The sequence below is a fragment of the Astatotilapia calliptera genome, chromosome 10 (genome assembly GCF_900246225.1).
Source record: "Astatotilapia calliptera chromosome 10, fAstCal1.2, whole genome shotgun sequence".
In the NCBI taxonomy this organism is placed as follows: Eukaryota; Metazoa; Chordata; class Actinopteri; order Cichliformes; family Cichlidae; genus Astatotilapia; species Astatotilapia calliptera.
This window is the reverse complement of record NC_039311.1, coordinates 13,740,737-13,760,637: the sequence shown is the minus strand read 5'-3', so window position 1 is coordinate 13,760,637 and position 19,901 is coordinate 13,740,737. Positions and strand designations below refer to the sequence as shown.

Sequence of the window (19,901 nt, the reverse complement as noted above, 5' to 3'; positions counted from 1 at the left end):
TAATTTTCTATTGCTGTAAACATTTGATATGCATGAAATTAAAAAGGCATTATAAGTTTTGAATGAGATACTCTGCACTTTGACTCCTGTCTCCCTATTTTCAGTTTTTTCTTTCTTACATACCTTCCCTATGACAACCTTTGTAAACATGCCCATACACAGCCATGCTGCCTCCACGCTATGATCAAATGCCACATTTACTTACAGCACGTGATATGAGAGGAACCAATGAAATGTGTGCTTTGTTTAAGCAGGCACCGTTTTTAAAAAATGCTCTCGATAAAAACATAAACAGGCCGTCTGTAGTGAAAGGCAAAAGCAGCCGTCCTCAAAAAAGAAAAATTCCACCTGCTACTCTGGAGGAGTTGTCACTGCTATTGGATACACTGCTGGAACACAGTAAAGCTGTGGGTTTGTCAGGAACTGAGAAATATCACACTAAATACACTGTATATTCACCTACATTACCCCAGTCTCTGGCATTTTTACACAACAAAGGCACACAGTTCCTTGGCCTTACAGTTCTACAGCTGCACTGTGTAAAGTGTCTAAATGCTGCAACAGTGACTGAAGAGCAGGCAGAAGCTACTGAAGGACACACAAGACTTCAGCACAAGAAGTTGGTTTCGATGGTGTGCAGGAAGAATCACAGCTTCGGTGATGCACGCTGTATTTGCCACAAGTTTGGAAACACCAGCCCAAAGTGTTGTTAATTGTGTGAGCTACCCTGAAAACTGTCTGTTACACAAACAAGATGGGGAGTGGAGCATGAAGAGGATGCATGAAAGGCCTACACCCAAAAAATTGCAGCACATCACTACAAACTGCAGGTTTGTTTATGCAGTTTTATTGTGAACACAATTTTTCTTGAACTTGGAGCATCTCACAATGTGTGACTGTTGTGGGGAGTGGTGCCTGGAGATTAAGTGTCCTTTTAAATACACAACGGACAGCATTAAGCAGGCATTGGATGCACAGGATAAAGACTTCTGCCTGGAGTCAGCTGCAAATGGACTTCACTTAAAGTCACTCACTTCACTCAAATGTAAGGCGGAAGAGTGAGTAAAAGCATTTGGAAATGCCACGGTTTCTTTGATGCTGGCAGGAAAGCTTTTACATTGTTGAATAAGGAGAGTAAAATAGCAAAACAAGGTATTCCAGTATAATATTTTACTTTTTTGGTGTCATCCTTTAAAACATTTTTCATTCAGCTGTCTTTTTCAACTGTGATTCAAGCGTTCTGTTCTCCTCCAACAGCTGGTTTATTTCTGCTCTGTTCACAGCACACACAATCCATCGGCTGTCTTTTAGCTTCTGCATCTCTCTCTGTCCCATCTCCATTTTCTACATTTGTTGCTACTACCTCAGCCTCCACTCTTGGCCACAGCCTCCATCACGTGGTGATTAAGGTGTCGGTCTTCTGTCATGTCCATCTCTGGCAGCTCTTCATGTAACGTCTATGCAGGCCTCACCTTCACACTCTGCTCCTCCATTACTAAAGCCTGTCAGATACAATGAGTGCATAAGGCAAATGTTCACCAGAAGCCCACTTAAAAGTGCATGACTCATCAAAAAGCTATGAGCTGATTACCGGACAGTGAGAGCATTTTTTTATGTTGGTGGGAGTTGTATTTACCTCCGACTGCTGCTCTTTGCTGCTTCCGTCGCATTCGTCGTCTGTGACGGTCCAAGTTTGAAGCAGGGATTTCGGAGTGCCCCATGTATAGCGTTGGAACCCAGTCAGGATTTGTTTCATCCATTTCATAGGCTGGTTTGCCTGCAATTATGCTAAGTAATTAGCAACTCTATAAATAGAACGCAGTCCTGCAAAATCACACATTGAGATATTTGTTCTAATTTGCTATGACTTCAGAGCGAAATAAAACTAATAGGCTATACAGAGTAATATGAACTTATTTAGAACTTACCCGAATGAAAATGTCTGGAACACACCAACAGATATCTGGGGATGGTAGAGAACTGGATATCAGCTCGTCTCACAGCTGCTATCCAGGCTATACGCCTTCTTTTGGTAACATCCGACACATGAGCTCCCTGGTTTTGCTTCCAGGTGGGGAAACAATGAAAAGACAGCCCATTTTCAAGCTTATTCCCTTGCCGGTCGTGCGATCTAACGTTACAACCCATCACACAGCAAGTACGAACCATAGCGGATATTATTCGTGTGCTTTCGCTCGCTTTGTTTGGCCTACTAAAATGGCACCTCGACCAAAAATCCTGGCCGCACCCCCTCTCGCGACGTCATATTCCAAAGCCCATGCGCCATGCGAGGCCCTGTTAACCAATCAAAGGGAAGACGGCGATACACTTTAACCAATCGGCGACTCTCCCTGTGGGGAAGCGCATTGTTCAAAAACCCAAAAAGCAATCGGGTAAAGCGGCTCAGCTGGTGCTAAGAGCTCGAGACGAGGAGGGTTTGTTGAACTTATACAGTTTTACCTCAACGTTGGCTTTTGGCGATCTATCGTAAACATTAAGCTAACGAGCTTACAGGAAACCAGGCACATTTTGGACATTCCAGGAAAGTTAAAGTGAGTTTTACTTAAACGTGGGCAATACGACGTTAAACAAGATAACGTAATAGTTACAAAAATAATATTAGATTGTAACTATAACTGTTTGACGGAGTTATGTAAGTGTGTGTTAAGCTAAATGCAATATCTACGTTTTTTGTGTGCTTGTTTTTGGTTTTGAGTGACTGCACGATTTTCCCATTTAAAACCAGGAAGCAAGTCTCTTTGTTAGCATATATTGGTACTTGTAGTAGAAATCATTGTTATTAAATGTATGTTAGCTAGTATAAACATTAAAGTGACTGTTTAATTCACTGCAATATAGGCTCCGTTTACTACGTGCTTACTGGAGGCTAAACATGGCTACTTGCACATGTAAAGGTTCAGCACTGAGGTTTTTATTTTAGTTGCACTCAGTGCTGAGACACTTTTTGAAAGCACAAAGTCTTCTTGCTGTAACAAGCAGTGAAAGGTGAAGATGGCTCGAGTGATTTTTTTTTTTTGAATGCTAAACGTGGATTTGATACTTTTTAAATGCTGCTCAGTGTAACACGAAATACCATTTGGATTAAAAAAAGGGAATGAAATTGAAAAACCGAGACTTCTAAACTCGCTCATCGTAATAGCTACAAAGACTAAGCATGACAGGACCTGCTGTAGAGCAGTTGTATTGATCAGCACTAATGCCAAACTTGCCTGGTCTGGTGAAAGCCTGGGAAATATTTCCTGTTTGACTACTTAAGCAGGTTCAATTTGGCTTTAAACAGTAAACTAGTGTTCCTTTACCTGTCAGCTTGTTTGATGACGACACACCCATGTTTAACTAATTCATAGCAATGAAATGCTTGAGCAGAGAATAACATCATTACATCATTATTACAAACAACACAGACACTTGTGTGAGTGTGTTTAGTTTTTCATCTTTTATGTTGTATATTGCTGTTTTTTTTCCAACACAAGCCTATATTATCCTTTCAAAGTGACTTGTGCACACGCCCTAAGTCAAGCCCATGTTTGAAACATTTTGTAATCCCCTTTTAATAGAATTACTACATACTAATGAAAACGTGTTATCCTTGGAACAGATAGACGGGCATGGCGCTGTCTTTGTCATCTCCGTGTGGATGCCCCTCTGATGAGGAGGAAATGGCTGTGTTTGAATCTACAGCAGCAGAGCACGGAGGTTTGGCCAGACCACGTCTACCAGAGATCTCTGTTATTTCCCCGGGCCTGGACACCAGGCCATCCATTACAGGGCCGGTAAGAGTTCCCAAAAAAAAAAAAATCATATGTCCCTCAGGTATAACAAAACATGTTCAGAACAAATCTATATGAGATTTTTTTGTTTTTTGTGTGTGTCTATATATATAATTGATCAATATTGCCAGAGGTGTAACTGTTTTTCAAAGCCATAATTTCATACCTCGCTTTTCCTTCAGAGGAGATGAATAACAGCCCCCCCAAAAAAGAAAGGGAGGCAGGGAAACATTCTGTTTAAACTACATCATTCTGACACTTTTCCAGTTCACTTGCTATACCTCTCTGATTCTTAAACACAGCTGCTTTCTTCAGTCTGGCAGGCTTAAATAGGCATTAAAAGCCCAGATGGGTATTGCAGTAGAGCGAGATGCAATATGTAAAATTCTAAACCCTGGGATTGCAGTTTGGTGGTGTTAATATTTTTCCATTCTACCATCAAAACATTTACAAAGATGCTTGTGTGTTTAGAAAGTAGCAGTGAAATCTCAAAGCTGCAATGAAGGGGCCACCGAGAGGGTGAAGGTTTTCCTGCGCATCCGACCACTTACTGACACGGAGAGATCCAGAGGGGAAGAGCAGGTAAGACATTAAGGTCAACATTTTTGTTTCTTCTAGGATAAAAGCTTTCAATACTCTGAAACTGTACTTGAGTCTATTTTGTTTTTCTTTTAGGGTTGTGTGGCTATCCAAGACGAAGAGACCCTGCTGCTTAAAGCTCCAAATGACTCTCAGAACATGAGAGCAGCAGAACGAGGCATCACTCCGAGTATTCACAAGTTCAGTTTCACGAAGGTAGGAGAGTCGTATGTGTAGCTCCTCTTTACTTAAACATACTGTTTCCAAAACTGAAAACCCATTCAGAAAAAAACTGTAGTAATCACGTAATAATATTTTCAGAGAAGAACTTGAAGAAAATGAGAATGCTGGAGTGAAACAGACCAGTGAAGATGTTTTTTTTTTTTTCTTTCTTTAAATGTCCCCTTAGATATTTGGTCCTGAGACAGCGCAGCAACAGTTTTATGAGAGCACAATGAAGGCGATGATAAACGATGTGCTTCGAGGAGAAAATAGACTTCTCTACACTTATGGTGTAACCAATTCTGGAAAGACGTACACCATTCAGGGTGAGTTATTTTCTGTTCTGCAGATATTACTTGGACACATAAATCCCAGGGTTAATTATGAGGTTTGTTCGTTATGTAATCGCACAACATAAACCATGCTTGTCAAACTTTGGCCTGCAGGCAGCGGTCGAGAGGCAGGCCTGCTGCCCCGGGCTTTAGTGTCCCTGTTTAGGAAACTGCAGGGCCGTCTGTACGGTGGCATGAACCTGAAGCCTGTCTTATACCAGGATGTGAGGCAGCTCAGTGCCAATGAGGTCAAGGCAGAGGAAATCCGCAGAAACTCTCTGCTCAAAGAGGTAAACATAAATATGACTTTTAAAGGCCTTACAGCATTACTCTGGAACACATTGTAGCAACAAGGTGAATTTTAGGATGCATTTGGACATTGTGGTGCTCCAAACGTATGTGACTACACTTTGGTATATTTGGCATGTTCTTTTCCTTGCAGACTGCTACTTGGTTAAATGTTTTCCTGCAGATGAATTATGCATCTTCTGATTCTCCTTCCTCTTGTGGATTTCAGGATGGGAATTCTCGTTGCACTGGCACCACCACAAGCTGGGATAGTGGCATCGGAGGACTGTCTGCTACCACTACCTTTGGCACTCAGCTGGAAGGTGAGGATTTTCATTCCTAAATGGAGTCAATTTTCTGCTAAACGCACCACATGCTGTATTTGGAGTAGAATAGTTGGTGTTTGATGAGTACACAGCACTGTTTACAATATAAGAAGTCAACATCAGCGTTGTTTGTGCAGCACATACCAATTTCCAGTTTAAACACTGCTTTCTTTATATTAAAATCATTACTGCCTTAAAAAAACAAAACAAACATGTGACTTTTAATTTGCCTCTGCAGACACGGACAGTGTTTATCTGGAGCCGGACAGCCTGTCGCACAGCGGAGGGGAAGATCTCGAGGAAGGAGTGCAGTTTTCAATCTGGGTGTCCTTTTATGAAATCTACAACGAGTTCCTGTACGACCTACTGGACGCCTCGCCCTCCCAGCAGCCCCGGAAGAGAGTCACATTGCGGCTAAGCGACGACAAGCAGGGCAACCCCTACGTGAAAGGTAACAGTGGCTCATTCACAGGAATGGAGTTAAAACTAGATCAAAGTATGTTGGCCTGAACTTCCTGAGGCTCATTCCCACCAGGCAGCCGCTCTCATCTGATGTATGTTACGCTTCATCAGGCAGGAAATGATGTTTAAAAACTGTAAATTGCTTCTTTCATTTTCCTCAACTCTACCTGCAGTCTTTGTAGACTTTGTGTTTGTGGGAGTGCAACAACACACCACAATGAATGAGTGCATGAATAAAGAACTGTGCAAAAGATGGTCACGACTTTGAACACTACGTTAGCTTAATTCATGTGTTTCCTGCATAACAGCATGTGTAACTACTGCTGCAGCTCCTTCACGTGCACCACATTGTGCTTCTTCCTGTTGTATCAGACCTGACCTGGATCCAGATCCGCAGCGCCGAGGAAGCCTGGAGGATTCTGAGAGTTGGGCGTCGCAACCAAAGCTTCGCCAGCACTCACCTCAACCAGAACTCCAGTCGCAGGTAGGAGCATGTTAAATGACGTGTTTACCTATTGAAACCTTAATTTGAGTTACACTTGTGGACACTCTGATCATAAACGTATCACTTACACAGCCACAGCATCTTTTCCCTCCGTGTCCTGCACGTCCACCCTGGAGCAAATTCAGGCCAGGCCATGCACATCAGCGAGTAAGTTGGCTTTTAATTACCCAGTCTTGATTTCAGTTTTGGGTCATTTTAACTTATATTGATTAGAGTTTGTAAAGGTGATAATGTAAGTCTGTCTCCTTTTTAGGCTGACTGTGTGTGATTTGGCTGGGTCCGAACGCTGTAAAGATCAGCGTAATGGTGAGAGGATGAAGGAGGCCAACAACATTAACACCTCCCTCCTAACACTGGGGCGCTGCATTGCTGCCCTGAGGCACAACCAGAGCAATAAGTACGTTTTAAAATGTTTAGGTGGTGTAGTAAATTAGAGAAATGGTTGAAACAGATCATCTTGTGGAGCTTTTTACTGCTTTTCTGCTCTCAAGATCGAAAATGCTAAATTGCTATAAATTTTCTTCACGTCAGCTTCTGCAGTAATTAAATTATTGATCCGCTAATTTATGGCGTGTGGATTTCCTGCACTAAATCAACTTTTACAGCTTTTAGGGCGTTTTTGTTTTTTGCTATTGTACATATAAAGATTTAATGACCAAATGGGTTTTAATGTTTTCCTACTGCATCAACAGGTCACGGCCTCCTCAAGTGGTGCCTTTCAGGGACAGTAAGCTGACCCGTGTCCTGCAGGGTTTCTTCTGTGGGCGAGGAACCTCCACCATGGTGGTCAACATCAATCCATGTGCATCCATCTATGACGAGACCCTCCAGGCCCTCAAATTCTCTGCTATTGCTACCCAAGTAAGAAACTCATTTGTACACGAGTACCTGAGTGGCTGGTTTAGTTTTGCGTCCTGTGTGAGATCAATCAAATGTGCCGTTTCTCTTCTTTAAGCTCGTCCACGGCCCGTCCACGAAGACCAGAGTGGCCTACATCCTGTCTTTACTTCGTGATCCAACAGGAAATGGTAATGACAGCACGGTGATGGAGGAGGAAGAGGATGAGAGTGATGTCGACGATGGAGATATCACCATGTTAGATACTAAGGTAACATCCTCTGCTTTTTATGTAACACCTAAATATTAAGCACTTTTATTTCACTGACAAAATAAATCAACCTTTTATTTTGAAACACTACTTAAACCAAGTAACCGTAACATCTTAAATGTGTCAAACTGTCAAAAATCTATTGTTCTAACAGCCGACTGTTCTACATTAAGGCTTTGCTGCAGGCCATTGATGTTCTGAAGAGAGAGGTGCAGCGCCAGCGGGAAGAGAAAGAAGTCCTAGAAGCAAATGTGAGAGAGCAGGTGGTCTCTGAGATGATGGAGGTCATCTCTAGAATGCAAGATGGTTTCAGGTGTGTGTGGGTGCTTGTTTGAATCTGAAATGCCAATTTAAAGGCTTTTTTTTTTTGTAATACTTTTTAGTGGTAAGGAGCAGTAGGCACATCTAATAGTGTTTTCTTGGCAGGGATTTGGGAGAAATGTGTTGTTTAACTGTTTTTGTAATGACTACATATAGCAACATTTTATATCTTCTCACCCTGTAGTGAGACACTGGATGCTGAGAGGGCGCTCATTGAAGAGAGGTATGAAGACAAGATAAATAGCCTGCAGAAACACCTGAAGAAATTCTACACCCAGGAGCTAAAGGTCAGTTAATGACTTGAAAGTTTGTAATGCTTTGCATTCTCTGCAAATTAAGCATTCGCAACTGTTTGCGATGCTCTCGCTGAATCTCTACCAAATTTATTTCCGTTCTCCCAGGAACGTGATCAGGAGATTGAAGCTCTGTCTGCTGCTCTTGAGGAAAAAAAGAAGGCAAATGAAGCAGCCCCCATGACGGCGCCACCTGGAGACTCTGAGGGCCCTCGCCGCTCTCAGCGCGTCAGTGCGCAGAATGAGCTCGGCAGACTGCGCACTGAACTCGACCAGTGCCGCACTGAGCTGTGCACCAAGACTCAAGGTACAGTCTGACTGGAAGATTTCTGATTATATGCACAAGGATATTGTTCATGATGGCTGACTGATTTGTTCTGTTTGTCTGTGCAGAGGTGACAAAGCTTAAGATGCAGCTAGAAGTGCCAGGTAGTGCTGGCACTCTCACCTCTGCTGCTGACCGCAAGCTGGAGGAGGGTCAGCGGGTCAGTACATGCTCTACACAAACTCACTGCTGCATGTGAGTCTCTGGACTGTTTGAAAGATTAAAATTTGTATGTGTGTATATATTTCTTGTCTTTTACAACAGAACCTGCGTCAGCTGCGCCTCAATCTGCAGAGGCTGGGGGTGGATCTGCAGTCTGGTGAAAGAGCCTGCTGTCGCAACACAGGAGGGGAGAGGCTGCGCCACGCTTTAACAGCTGCAGATGAGACTTTAGCCAAACAGGTAGAGTCAAGCAATGTGCAGTGTGCAATTTGCACATTCAGTTTTACTTGTAAACTAAGATTTTCTTTAAATTATTTAACAGGGTGCTCAGCCCTCTGTGTTCTGCAACAGCTGAGAAAGTATTGAACACATTTTGCAAACTGCATGTTAAATTTCCATCAGTGCAGAGTTTAAAAGCGCTTTTTCCTCCTAGTTAGAAGCAGCTTGTGAGGATAAAATGCATGAACTCTTTTTAAAAAAAAAAAAAAAAACCTGCATTATATTATGAGCAGTTCTCATTTTAAACTGTCGTTTTCTTCTCCTAACTCACTTGCACCGGCAGATTTTAAACTAAAACAAGGTTTCTAACATCTGCACAAAGCTGTCAATGAGCTAGAGCATGTTTAGCTGTTGCTTTTTGCCTCACCTTCTGAAACTAAACAGCCCTCCCTTCCCTCTCTGCTCCTGTCTAACCTCACCCCCTGTCAACTGACTTCTTCTTCTCAGGGCCAGATCCTTATGGAGCTCCAGAACGACCTGATGCTGGTCAAAGCCGACTTGAGGCGGAAAGCGCAGACCCTGGCCCAAACACAGTCCCTCCCTCCCCAGCTGCCCCCGTCTGGCTTTGCTGCCCCCAGCATGCCGGGCTCCTGCAAAAGGAGAGGCTGTGGCGCCGGCGCACCGAGCGACCCCGAAAACCGTCCGCCGCAAAAACGACAGTTTTTCCAGTCTCTGTTCCCATCTCGCACCCCAACACGTAAATACAACACCCGTGCTGCCGAGGATGCAAATCTGACCCCCTCCTCAAGGATTTTGCGGTCCCGTCAGCCATCTCCACTTTCTAGTCCGGTCGTCACCCCTCGTAATCTCAGGGGGAAGTACTGAACTTTAAAGCAAACTAAGTTGCTGTTGTCTTTATAATATTTTTTTATGTTTTTCTACTTTAACTATATTATTGGCATCAACTGAACTGTTAATGCTTTAAGCTGAGGTAAAGCTGCTTAGTGACTGTATGGTTAAAATAGTGCATGTGTGTTAATCAACCTGCTCTGCCTCTGCAACTCCACTTTGTGCCTTTGTGCTGTACTCTCCCTCCACCACTCAATATAAATCCTACAAACACATTTGAGCAGCCTGAATATAATCATGCTTTAAAACTGTAGTAAATTATTTTACCCTTTCCAGTCAGTCCCTGCAAAGACTGCTGTAAACTATTTACACATAAACCGTACCGATGAGCAATGAAGTGAGAAGTCAAATTCCCATTTGTATGCTCTGTGCTGTAAACTTTAGACTGTGTGTGTGTGTTCGTTCATTCATATATACATGTTAATCTTGTCTGTTTGCTCTTGAACATTTTATTTGGGATTCTTTTTGTAGTATTGCACTATTGACCATTAAACCTTACCAAAAACAAGAAATGGGTATTTACTGTATGCGATGCTGCACCGTGCATACTGACCTGTCCAGTGCTTACTGCAGGTACGCTGATTGTTTTCACATTTCCAGCAAAGACAATGTCATGGGCTGGACAAAAATGGTCAGGATTGCTAGTTTTACAAAAACAAATGCAGTTTATGTAAATTCCAACGCAGCCCTCGTCAAGATAACCTTCAGAGCAGTTTCATGTCACAAGATAGGTAAATTGTCCATATTTTTTTAAGCCAATGAAGAAGAGAGTTGGTGTCAGGGTGTAAATGAGATGAGATTCAGGGGAGACACCCTCCTGACTGGAGTGTTGTTGTTTGAGAGTGGTGCAAACAGGTCTGCTGAAGGTGTCTCGATTTGATCTCTGACCTGTGAGATCTGCCGCAACAGAGCCTTTCCTTCCTCACGTGCCTGCAAGACGAGGCATGACCGATCAGTACCGACCACACAACAGCAACTAAAACAAGATGCTCAAATCGTACAGGAACACTTACGTCATTGTAGTCACAACAGCGCTGAGCGCAAAGGGATGCCTCATCATAGAGCTTGTTCTTGAAATAGTACTGGCCCAGGTACCGCAGGGCTGTGCTCACCTCAGCATGCTCCAGTTGTTCCTGACAAGACTTAGTTTGGTTAGAACTATATTCCTTTATATTAATGCAACACATGACCTGGAGCACAAGTGGGAAAAACAGAGCCAGAGGGCTGGAACCTCCAGCCACCGATGTCATCCTCTTAATTGTTCCCATTTGGCTAATTAACACACGAGTAAAACAGCAGAAAATGAACTGATGCAATGATGCATTTCTGTATTTCATTGGTATTTAAGTCTGTTTTTGCTTGCAGAGATAACTCAATCTGCTGGCTTTGGCCCTGGGGGGGAGCAACAGCTAATTTTGGAGGCCTTCTAATAATTTAACCAATACTTGGGTCAAGATTTTCATTGCTCTGGACATTATTTATTAATACACACAAAGTATTAAAAGCTAAATTGTTGCAGAACAATAGCTAAGTTATGTTAGTCATGTGACACGTTCCTCTACACAGGCTTCACTTGCATGCAACTGAAGCCTGTCCAAATGTTCAAAACACTGTCAACAGTTTCTCTATATTAAAGAATCTGTTTATAGAGATCACCTAGATAACAGCATAATTGGATTTCCTTCATATTTATGATCATGTATTGTAAGGGTAATGCTGGATTTTGATGACGGCTGAACAGTTGTCTGGAGTCAATATTTACAACATAAAACATTGTGTTAAATCAGTTGCCTGCGCAGCAGTGATAATCAGACAGACACTGTGTGGATGTAGGCTAAAGTTGATATAGCATTTAAAGGGATTATTTTATTTAATGAACCTTTTCACTGTAAACCAGACAGTTTAAAAAAGTGAAATGCCTTTTTCAAGATCTGGCCTTTGTTTACCGTCTAAAACTCTGTCTGGTCCCCAGGAAAAGAAACATGCTGGCCCATTTTTGTTTGTAGTAGATAAAATGAAACCCATTAATGATTGCCGATTCCAAATCCACACGCATTAATAGACTGGATCTAAAGCCCCTTCAGTTTGGGAAGAAACATGAAAGGATGCTGCATTCAGTGACGCTGGGAGACAAAACCTGGATTACAGTTTACCAAGTCATCTTTGCTTGCCAGTCAGGCTCTATCACATGAAACAAATTAATAATAATGCATAATAACTAATACATAATAATAGCAAGCTGAAGCATCGTGATCTCACTTGAAAGAGCAAATCATCGCAATCCTAGACCCTGAGAATATGAGTGTCAGAGCTTAATTTAAAGTGCTTACCCCACAAGAGAAAATGTCTTGAATGTAAAGCATGTAACACTGGGCAGCATCGTCAGACTCATTCAGCTGTTCGTGGAGCCTAACAAAAATAACAAACAACCAGAAAAATAAATATATAAAAAAGGAAAATAAATATCGAGCAGCAGATCAGAGCCTCGTTTCTTCAGAGCACTGTTGTTCAGCTCAATATAGTGATAAACACTTACTTTGCCAGTTTGAGCAGAGCCATTTTCTCTACATCTCCGACAGAATATGCTCTCCAGTAACACTTCACAAAAATAAATCCATGACACAAGTTAGAATCAAGAAAAAAGCTTTGGAACTGACTACAGAAACTACTGTTAATTACTGGCAATGGGTAGATGTGTACCTTCTTGGCTTCGGCTTGCTGTGACAGTTTTTCATAGCTTTCACCCAGTGCGACCAACATGCGAGAGTCATTCGGCCTGAGAAAAAAAAACAACAAGTGTTTATATATATGTATAAGTTTTCTTCCAAAAACCGTCCATTCTTTATAACAGCAGCATGAAATATCATCTGCTTAGCTTAAGTCCAAACCTGAGCTGGTGAGCCTTTCGATAATAGTACAAACAGTAAAAGGGCATCTTGAGGATCTCGTATGTCTGACCAAGACCATACCAGGCACGGTAGTCTCGCTTATTCACTTCAATGGCATGTCTGAGGAAGAAAAAGGACACGAGACTAAAATCATAAATCCGTTTAAACCTCCAGACCTGTGTCACCTGATAATAAATACATCCTGATGATGCAGATGCTGAGCGCGACTATGAGATATCCAGACTGACCTGTAGGCTTGAATGGCAGCTGAAGTGTTTTTCATTTCCATGTACTCGTGTCCCATGAGTGTCCAGGCACCGAGACAGCGAGGGTTCAGTTTGAGGGCCCGCTGGAAGTAGAGAGCTGCTTTCTCATGCTGAGAGCGTAAGCTGTAATAGTTACCTGTGGATCAGACACACGACTTACTGCAGTACAGGAAACACTAGTTTTCTTTTACAACATATATTATGGATTACATGTACATAATGAACGATCCATTTGTTTTAAAACTAGCATAAGTAACGTCCTCTTGCAGCCGGTGACCTCTAATCTAATTAGTTCAATGCTTACCGATAACGCAGCACGTCTCCACTCTGTACTTGTCAATCTCCACCAGGTTGTGGGCCAAATAGCTCAACTCTGGCTTCATGCTCTGTGGAAACATGATTACAATCAGCAACACTACAAAATTTCAGTTATGATACTGACTTTCCTATTTTCTACAATTTTTTTTCCTTTGACCCCTCACTGAAATAATACAGAAACTGGCCCCCATGTCTTTGTGCAAACCACATCAGTCATACTGATTACTGACTAATGTTCTTCAGATCTCACATTGCAATTGGCATACACTTACTTTGACATAAAGCAGATTTGAGAATGTGTCCATGTTGTCGATACGATACGGATCCTGCTCCCTCAGCTCATTGAACAGAGCCAAAGCTTGATCAATATCTGAAAGAAGGGGAGACAGCGTGCTGTAAGACTAGGCCCGCTTACATGCCATTCATCAGAAATTCAAAATTTCCACTGAAAAAGTAGAGAAAAAAAACAAACCTCTGATATTGTGGTAGGCCACAGCAATCTGTGAGATGATGTAGGTACTTTTCGAAAAGCCAGCCTCTATTAGGTTCTGGTATTTTTGCAATGCTTCTTTGATCATCTGCAGCTCTGTGTACATGTGGGCCATGAAGAAGTCTTTAATCCAGCAGTCTGGCAGAGACAGTGACTTCAGCTGAGGGGAAGCGGTAGAAGCAGACAGAGTCACTTCAAGGTGAAATATTTCTGAACATTTACTGAATATGTGGACCCTGTATTTTAAAATTATTTTTAAAAAAGGAGTGATTTTTTAATTGAAACTGTTGCTGTGGATTTGGTGAGTTAGCTTATGGAAATAAATGCTATCAGTTTCCACAGTTTCTGTGTGTCAGAACATAAGGCTTGTTACCATTTCAATATTGGTGACAAGGTTACTGAGCTCCAGCCATGCGCCCCAGTGCAGTGGAAGTGCATGTATTCCCTCAACAAACACGTCCACGGCCTCTTTCGGAAGATCCAGCTTTCTTAGAACCACTCCATACCTGTGTGTTCACACAGACACAAACATGATATCATCTGTAAGTAATCCACTGTATACGTCTGCATAATGGCAGTAATGTGTTTCACTATGGAGGAGCAATCTTACAGATAGAGGGTGAAGCCGTCCAACTCTCCTGCAGTATGCTTCTTACTGAGCTCGACCCTTAGCTCGCGCAAAGCTTCATTGCGCACCTGACCCTTCTCCAGAGGGCCTAAAACACAGAAAATATATAAATAAGCTATAAAGACTAATACAATTCCTCATTTTTATCTTTTATGGGTCTAAAAGAAGAATTCCTCACCCAGGCTGTCCACAGTCTCATCATCCTTCTTTTTCTCGCCCGACTGAAAAAAGAAAAAACAGAAGGACAATGACAAAATGTGTTACAAATGCAACGATCAAAGTAAAATCGGGCTTCCTATGAAATAAAAAGGAAGGATCAAAAGGACGTGGGCATGCTCGACATCTACAGAATCTTACCAGATAGCGAGAATACATATAGAGGAAATAAGCTTTCTGACTGCGACAGCCTTTCAGAAAGTAAGCAGCACGATCATATTCTTTCAGGTCAAAGTATGATTTGGCCAGTGTAAGTGCATCCAGGTCTTGTGCATCTTCCTGCATGATGACAAATAAGAGCCATTTGAATAACATCATTAAGTTATTACAAGATCATCTTAATATCTACATTGCAAGAACTGTCAACAGGGGGCAATATACACATGTGAAAAATAATATTCTGCCACCTGCCAGAAAATCTGTCTGTCTTTATTGTCTTTTAATTCTTATCAAACTTTAGATAAATTCCAGATCATTATTTATTCATATTATAGTATAGTATGAAAATTATCACCACACCCATATCCACATATCCTAAACGATCAAAATTAAAGACAAACACATTTTGAAAAGATTGTGTGCGCAGACAAATCTTGATATAGCCAATTCCTGTTCTACACACCTGTTAACTAAACAGTAAAACATCAGAGTTCCCACAATGCCACTGAGTGACTTCTTCCTTTATCACAATAGACACTGGCACTGGGGTTTATTTGGAGATTCTACACCTTCAAGTGTATACACAAACACGCAAGTGTCATTGATGAAAATACAACAAATACAACACTTTAATTACTAATTGCTATTTCGATCCATTTTAGTAAATGTACTAACCTTTTAACACCCAGTTAAAATCTCGATTATACTCCAGTGGCATTAAAACTCACTGATGAGCCTAGAGTTCAATTTTCTTGCACAACCAGGGTGTCGATTTTTCTATGAAAATAATACTCCAGGGAGGTTTGCACGACATCGGACCGGTTTGTGCAAAACCTTAAGCACTCTGGATCTGCAGTTCACTTGCACTAGTATTTCTGGAGGAGTCCAAACATAAAACTAGACCTGAGCCATAAAGCATTAAGGGTTGTCCTCCACAAGACGGGAGTCATGCCACAGGTAACATATCAGATTCCAATGTAATGTAGTAATAATGGAGCTATAAAACACGTGTTTACAAGTGACAATTTTGCACCGTTTCACAGACACGAATGAAGAACTGGAACAAACTGTACTGCATGTGAAAGAACGAAGAAATAAGAAAAAGAAACATCAGTAACAACTGAAACCCAGAAGGGTCCTCAATCATGACAGTTTTACAAACCTCTGTTAAAGGGGATGTTGGTGGCAGTTCATCCTTTGGCAGAGGATCCAAAGCAAATGCCAATTCAGAAGCCCTAAAATGTAAAGGAACAACCGCAATTTTAATATTAACACCTAAGTGCAACATTTAGCATTAGATTTCTTCCTCATCTGACATCAGTTCGTTTATTTCCATTCATCTAAACTCCCCAGTTTTAATTTACTGATCAAAAACAACTGACTAGAGAGACGACCTGAACCAAGTTATACCTCAGGCACAGGCAACACTGACGTTACACATAGTGGACTTTGTCAACACAACTAGTAAATCTACATATACGGTCTGCTTATGTTTAAGGTGACACTGACAGCAAAGTTAACGGCAATAAACAGCTAGCTAATACAGAGACTGATTTTTTTTTTATCAGTGCTAACGCAGCTAACACGTAACTAGACGTCAACGCTTACTGTAAAGAGCAAAAAGACAGCCAGCTAATGGCACATTATTCACTGGGAGTCTCACCACTTTGCGCTGTGTAAAAGTCCTCTTTCTTTGCAAAGCGATATCACCGATATTAGCTGTTTTTTGATTTGTAACAGATCCCCAAACTCACTACAGAGAGCCGCCATTTTCATATTTTACCAAGCAAGTACGCTATTGGTGGAAGTTTCAAAGAGGCTGTCCCTCTTCCTCTTCCGCTTTTCCTCCAAAATAAAACCCTCTCTGTCACACCTCCGCGGCTGGCTTCATCTCCACCGCACGTTACAGGACATAAAAAATGGATCTGTCCTGGATTTTAAAATGAGAAAAATTCAATTCAGTTTTATTTATATGGCTTCAAATCACAACAACATATAGTCTTTATAGTGCAAGGCAAAGAAGAATTGAAATTATAGAGAGAAACCCTTAACAAACACACTACCCCCAGTAAGCCAGCTCTTGGCGACAGTGGGAAGGAAAAACTTCCTTTTAACAGGAAAAAATCTCAGGGAGGGACAGCCATCTGTCTCCACCGGTGAGTTGAGGAAGGCAGGATAAAAGGCACTCTGTGGAAGAGAGTGAAAGATTAATGATAACAAAATAAAATGCTAAATGCAAAGCGGTATTTGAAAAACTAATTACACACCATGGTTTTATAGTTTGTAGTTCAACTTTTAGCAGCAATAGCAAATTAACTTGAAGAAATCTTTTTCAGTATGACTTAATCAGTCTCTCACGTTATTTTGAAGGAGTTTTAGCACACTCGTTCCACCACTGTTTGAGTTCATTGAGGTTTGCAGGCATTTGTTTTTGCACAAAGACCACCCTTACTGTCTCACCACAACATTTTCCTGCGCCATTGCAACACCTTGATTCTTATCATTTTCTGCCATTCAGTCAGATGACCTCACAGTTGACACTAGAATACTTTGGTATACAGAGGAGTTCATGGTTGACACAGTGACTACAAGGCACACAGGTCCTGTGGTTGCAAAACAATTCCAAATCATCACTCTTCCACCACCGTGGAGATGTTATGAGATGTTTGTGCTGATATGCTGTGTTTGGTTTTCATCAGACTTGGCACTGTATTATGGTCAAGCATTTCAGAATGCAATTTGGCAAACCTAAGCTGTGCTTTCATGTTCTTTCGCAATCAAAACCATACTTGTTCAGTCTTTTTCTAATTGTACTGTCATGAACTTTAAAGCTAATGGCTTTAGCTGTAGCCTGCTGTAGAGTCTGAGGTGTAGCTCTTGTTTTTTTGTTTTTTAATTTTTACAATTTTTTTTTTTTACAATTTCTCTGACCATTTCATGGTCTGATCCCGAATTTGCTGGAACATTTAGTCCTGGGAACATTGCCATCTGTCTCGAATGTTTTCCACTTGTGAATAATCTTTTTCAATGTAGAATGATGGAGTTCAGATTGTTTGGAAATGGCCTTATGACCCTTCCCAAATTGATGGGCAGTAACAATTGCTTCGCTAAAATCACTGCGGAGATCTTCCCTCCTTGGCATTCTGTTAACACACACTGAATGCTCAGCAGCAAACTGCCAAGACTTGATTTTTATAAAGGTGCTCACACTTGCTGATGATTAATCAAGAGTTAATCAAGAGCTGATTAGAAGCACCTGGATGCTATTTAATCTCTTAATTTCTGTGGAAGATCATTTACTCTGTACCTAGACATACAATATTTCTGCATTTTGGCAACATTTTTGTCAAACAAATAAAGAAATGCTGTTACATGTCATGTTATGTAGTTCATTTCAGAATCAGAATCATATCAGAATCAGAATACTTTATTCATCCCGAGGGAAATTAGGGGTTACAGCAGGCAGCACGCTAATGGCGCATGCGCACTCACAAAGGAACCTTCTGACCAACTTTACACAAACATCACATTGGGCAGACATGTCAGAAGGTAGGCTGATAGGAAAAAAACAACGAAAATACACTACATGAGGTAAGAGGAGGAGAAAAAAAACTCCACTCAGACTGAGCTCCTAGTGGGAGAACAGTTTGATAAAAGAAAAAACACCTCAGCACAAAAGCACATGACTATCAATACACCATAGAAACACGAGACAAGCAACAGAGGCGGGTAAAGGGTAAGAGAGAGCCGGCGTAGACAGCGCATCCGGTCCTGCAGCATCTGTGCTGGTCCAGTTGACTGCTATCATCCCCGGTAGGGCACAAGCATCGAAGGCGTTGGAAAGGGAGGGGGATGAGTGAGTGCTTATCAGTGTAAGTGTGTGTGTGTGCGTGTCCATAGTTTAGCTGAGACAGTGTCCTTCGGCCTATCAGGCTAAGAGCAATCATTCAAAATAATATTACCGCTGTTATGTACAGTGTCATTAGAGGACCACGAATAAATTGTTGCCCTGGGGTCTTTCGGGAGGTAAGTAAAAATTTCAGGTTCTATTTCCTGCTTACGTAATTTTAAGACCTGCTAAGAACTGGAGGTTTACCAAAAATTGAAATCACATGGCCCTTCAACTTGTTTCACAATCCGTCTCAGTAATCATACACATATCACCACTCCTCACAACATCAGAGCATGGTCTGGTTGAAAACGTGGATGGTGTTCTGAGGTCTCTCCATTCCTGGACAGTTTGTGGGACTATTTTAATGTGTTGGAGGCACCGATAAGTAATATCAGAGGTTCTCAGCTGGATTCTTGTCTGATGAATATGAAGACTAGTCAGTGGCTTGAACACCTTCACTGTCCTGGAACTGCCTACATATTCTGGCCACATGAATCCTGGCATTGTCTTGTACCAGCAGGACCCCAGGGCTCACTGACAGTGGATATGAGGATTTAATCCCAGCACCTAGAAACTGTGAGGATATTGCTGGCTAACATGTTGTGGTGTATGTGACCTTCCAAGAATACGAGACCACCACTAGACCTAATGCCAGACAAGAAGGTTTTGGGTTCAAGTCCATTTTTGGGGCCTTTCTGTGTGGAGATGCATATTTTCCCCATGTCTGCATGATTTCTCCCCAGTACTCCTCCCACAGTCCAAAAACATGCATGGATTGAGGTTAAATGGTGCAGGCAGCATAAAGTTTACACACTTTCTCAAGACCATTTCACATCTGTCACACGAGGGCAGTGTGAGCATGGTGGGACCTTGAAGCTCTGATGTTTTCTGGAAAACGTCAGTCAAGCTGTATGGTGCTCGGCTGTGAGCACAGGTCCCACCAAAGGACACCGGGAACTAATTTTACCCTTATGGAGTCTGTTTCAGACAGTTCAGTCTGAAACACGCACACGTGAGGGCCACTGGAGGTCATTTCGTAGGTCTCTGGTGGTGCTAATTCTGTTCCATCTTGCACAAAGGAGCTAAGCTGATGCTCTGCCCAGCTCTCCTCATGTAGTGGCCCGTCTCTTGTATCCTCCACACTCTTGACACTGCACTAGGAGAAACAGCAAACCTTTTTGTGATGGCACATATCCTGGAGG

The 19,901-nt window shown here is 41.9% G+C and overlaps 2 protein-coding genes across 2 annotated transcripts; one reads left to right on the top strand and one right to left on the bottom strand.

The window, feature by feature from the left end:
- The first annotated feature begins 2,366 nt into the window (after nt 1-2,366).
- On the top strand, nt 2,367-10,277 carry kif20a (kinesin family member 20A). Its single transcript, XM_026181466.1, has 19 exons — nt 2,367-2,552; nt 3,620-3,794; nt 4,263-4,373; nt 4,467-4,586; nt 4,780-4,918; nt 5,039-5,214; nt 5,442-5,535; nt 5,777-5,989; nt 6,373-6,484; nt 6,578-6,652; nt 6,759-6,902; nt 7,198-7,366; nt 7,461-7,613; nt 7,787-7,926; nt 8,119-8,221; nt 8,336-8,534; nt 8,621-8,712; nt 8,817-8,954; nt 9,441-10,277. The coding sequence occupies exons 2-19, from the start codon at nt 3,630-3,632 to the stop codon at nt 9,816-9,818; spliced, it is 2,721 nt and encodes a 906-aa protein (XP_026037251.1). The 5' UTR covers nt 2,367-2,552; nt 3,620-3,629; the 3' UTR covers nt 9,819-10,277.
- Nucleotides 10,276-16,642, bottom strand: cdc23 (CDC23 (cell division cycle 23, yeast, homolog)). Its single transcript, XM_026181469.1, has 16 exons — nt 16,471-16,642; nt 15,970-16,042; nt 14,790-14,927; nt 14,611-14,653; nt 14,415-14,520; nt 14,178-14,310; nt 13,787-13,964; nt 13,587-13,684; nt 13,301-13,382; nt 12,979-13,132; nt 12,731-12,850; nt 12,543-12,618; nt 12,379-12,440; nt 12,173-12,251; nt 10,856-10,975; nt 10,276-10,772 (listed from the first exon to the last, which is right to left on the bottom strand). Exons 1-16 carry the CDS (start codon nt 16,581-16,583, stop codon nt 10,620-10,622), a joined length of 1,728 nt encoding a protein of 575 aa, XP_026037254.1. The 5' UTR covers nt 16,584-16,642; the 3' UTR covers nt 10,276-10,619.
- Nucleotides 16,643-19,901: the final 3,259 nt, after the last annotated feature.

Bases quoted from the DNA above. Each gene is read 5' to 3' on its own strand.
- kif20a (XM_026181466.1), top strand. From the start codon at position 3,630: ATGGCGCTGTCTTTGTCATCTCCGTGTGGATGCCCCTCTGATGAGGAG. The intron at 8,222-8,335 runs GTCAGTTAATGA...CCGTTCTCCCAG, and splicing joins TCTACACCCAGGAGCTAAAG to GAACGTGATCAGGAGATTGA. The intron at 8,535-8,620 runs GTACAGTCTGAC...TTGTCTGTGCAG, and splicing joins GCTGTGCACCAAGACTCAAG to AGGTGACAAAGCTTAAGATG.
- cdc23 (XM_026181469.1), bottom strand. From the start codon at position 16,583: ATGAAAATGGCGGCTCTCTGTAGTGAGTTTGGGGATCTGTTACAAATC. The intron at 12,851-12,978 runs GTCAGTCTGGAT...TTTCTTCCTCAG, and splicing joins GCTGCCATTCAAGCCTACAG to ACATGCCATTGAAGTGAATA. The intron at 10,976-12,172 runs GTAAGCACTTTA...AAGTCTTGTCAG, and splicing joins AAGACATTTTCTCTTGTGGG to GAACAACTGGAGCATGCTGA.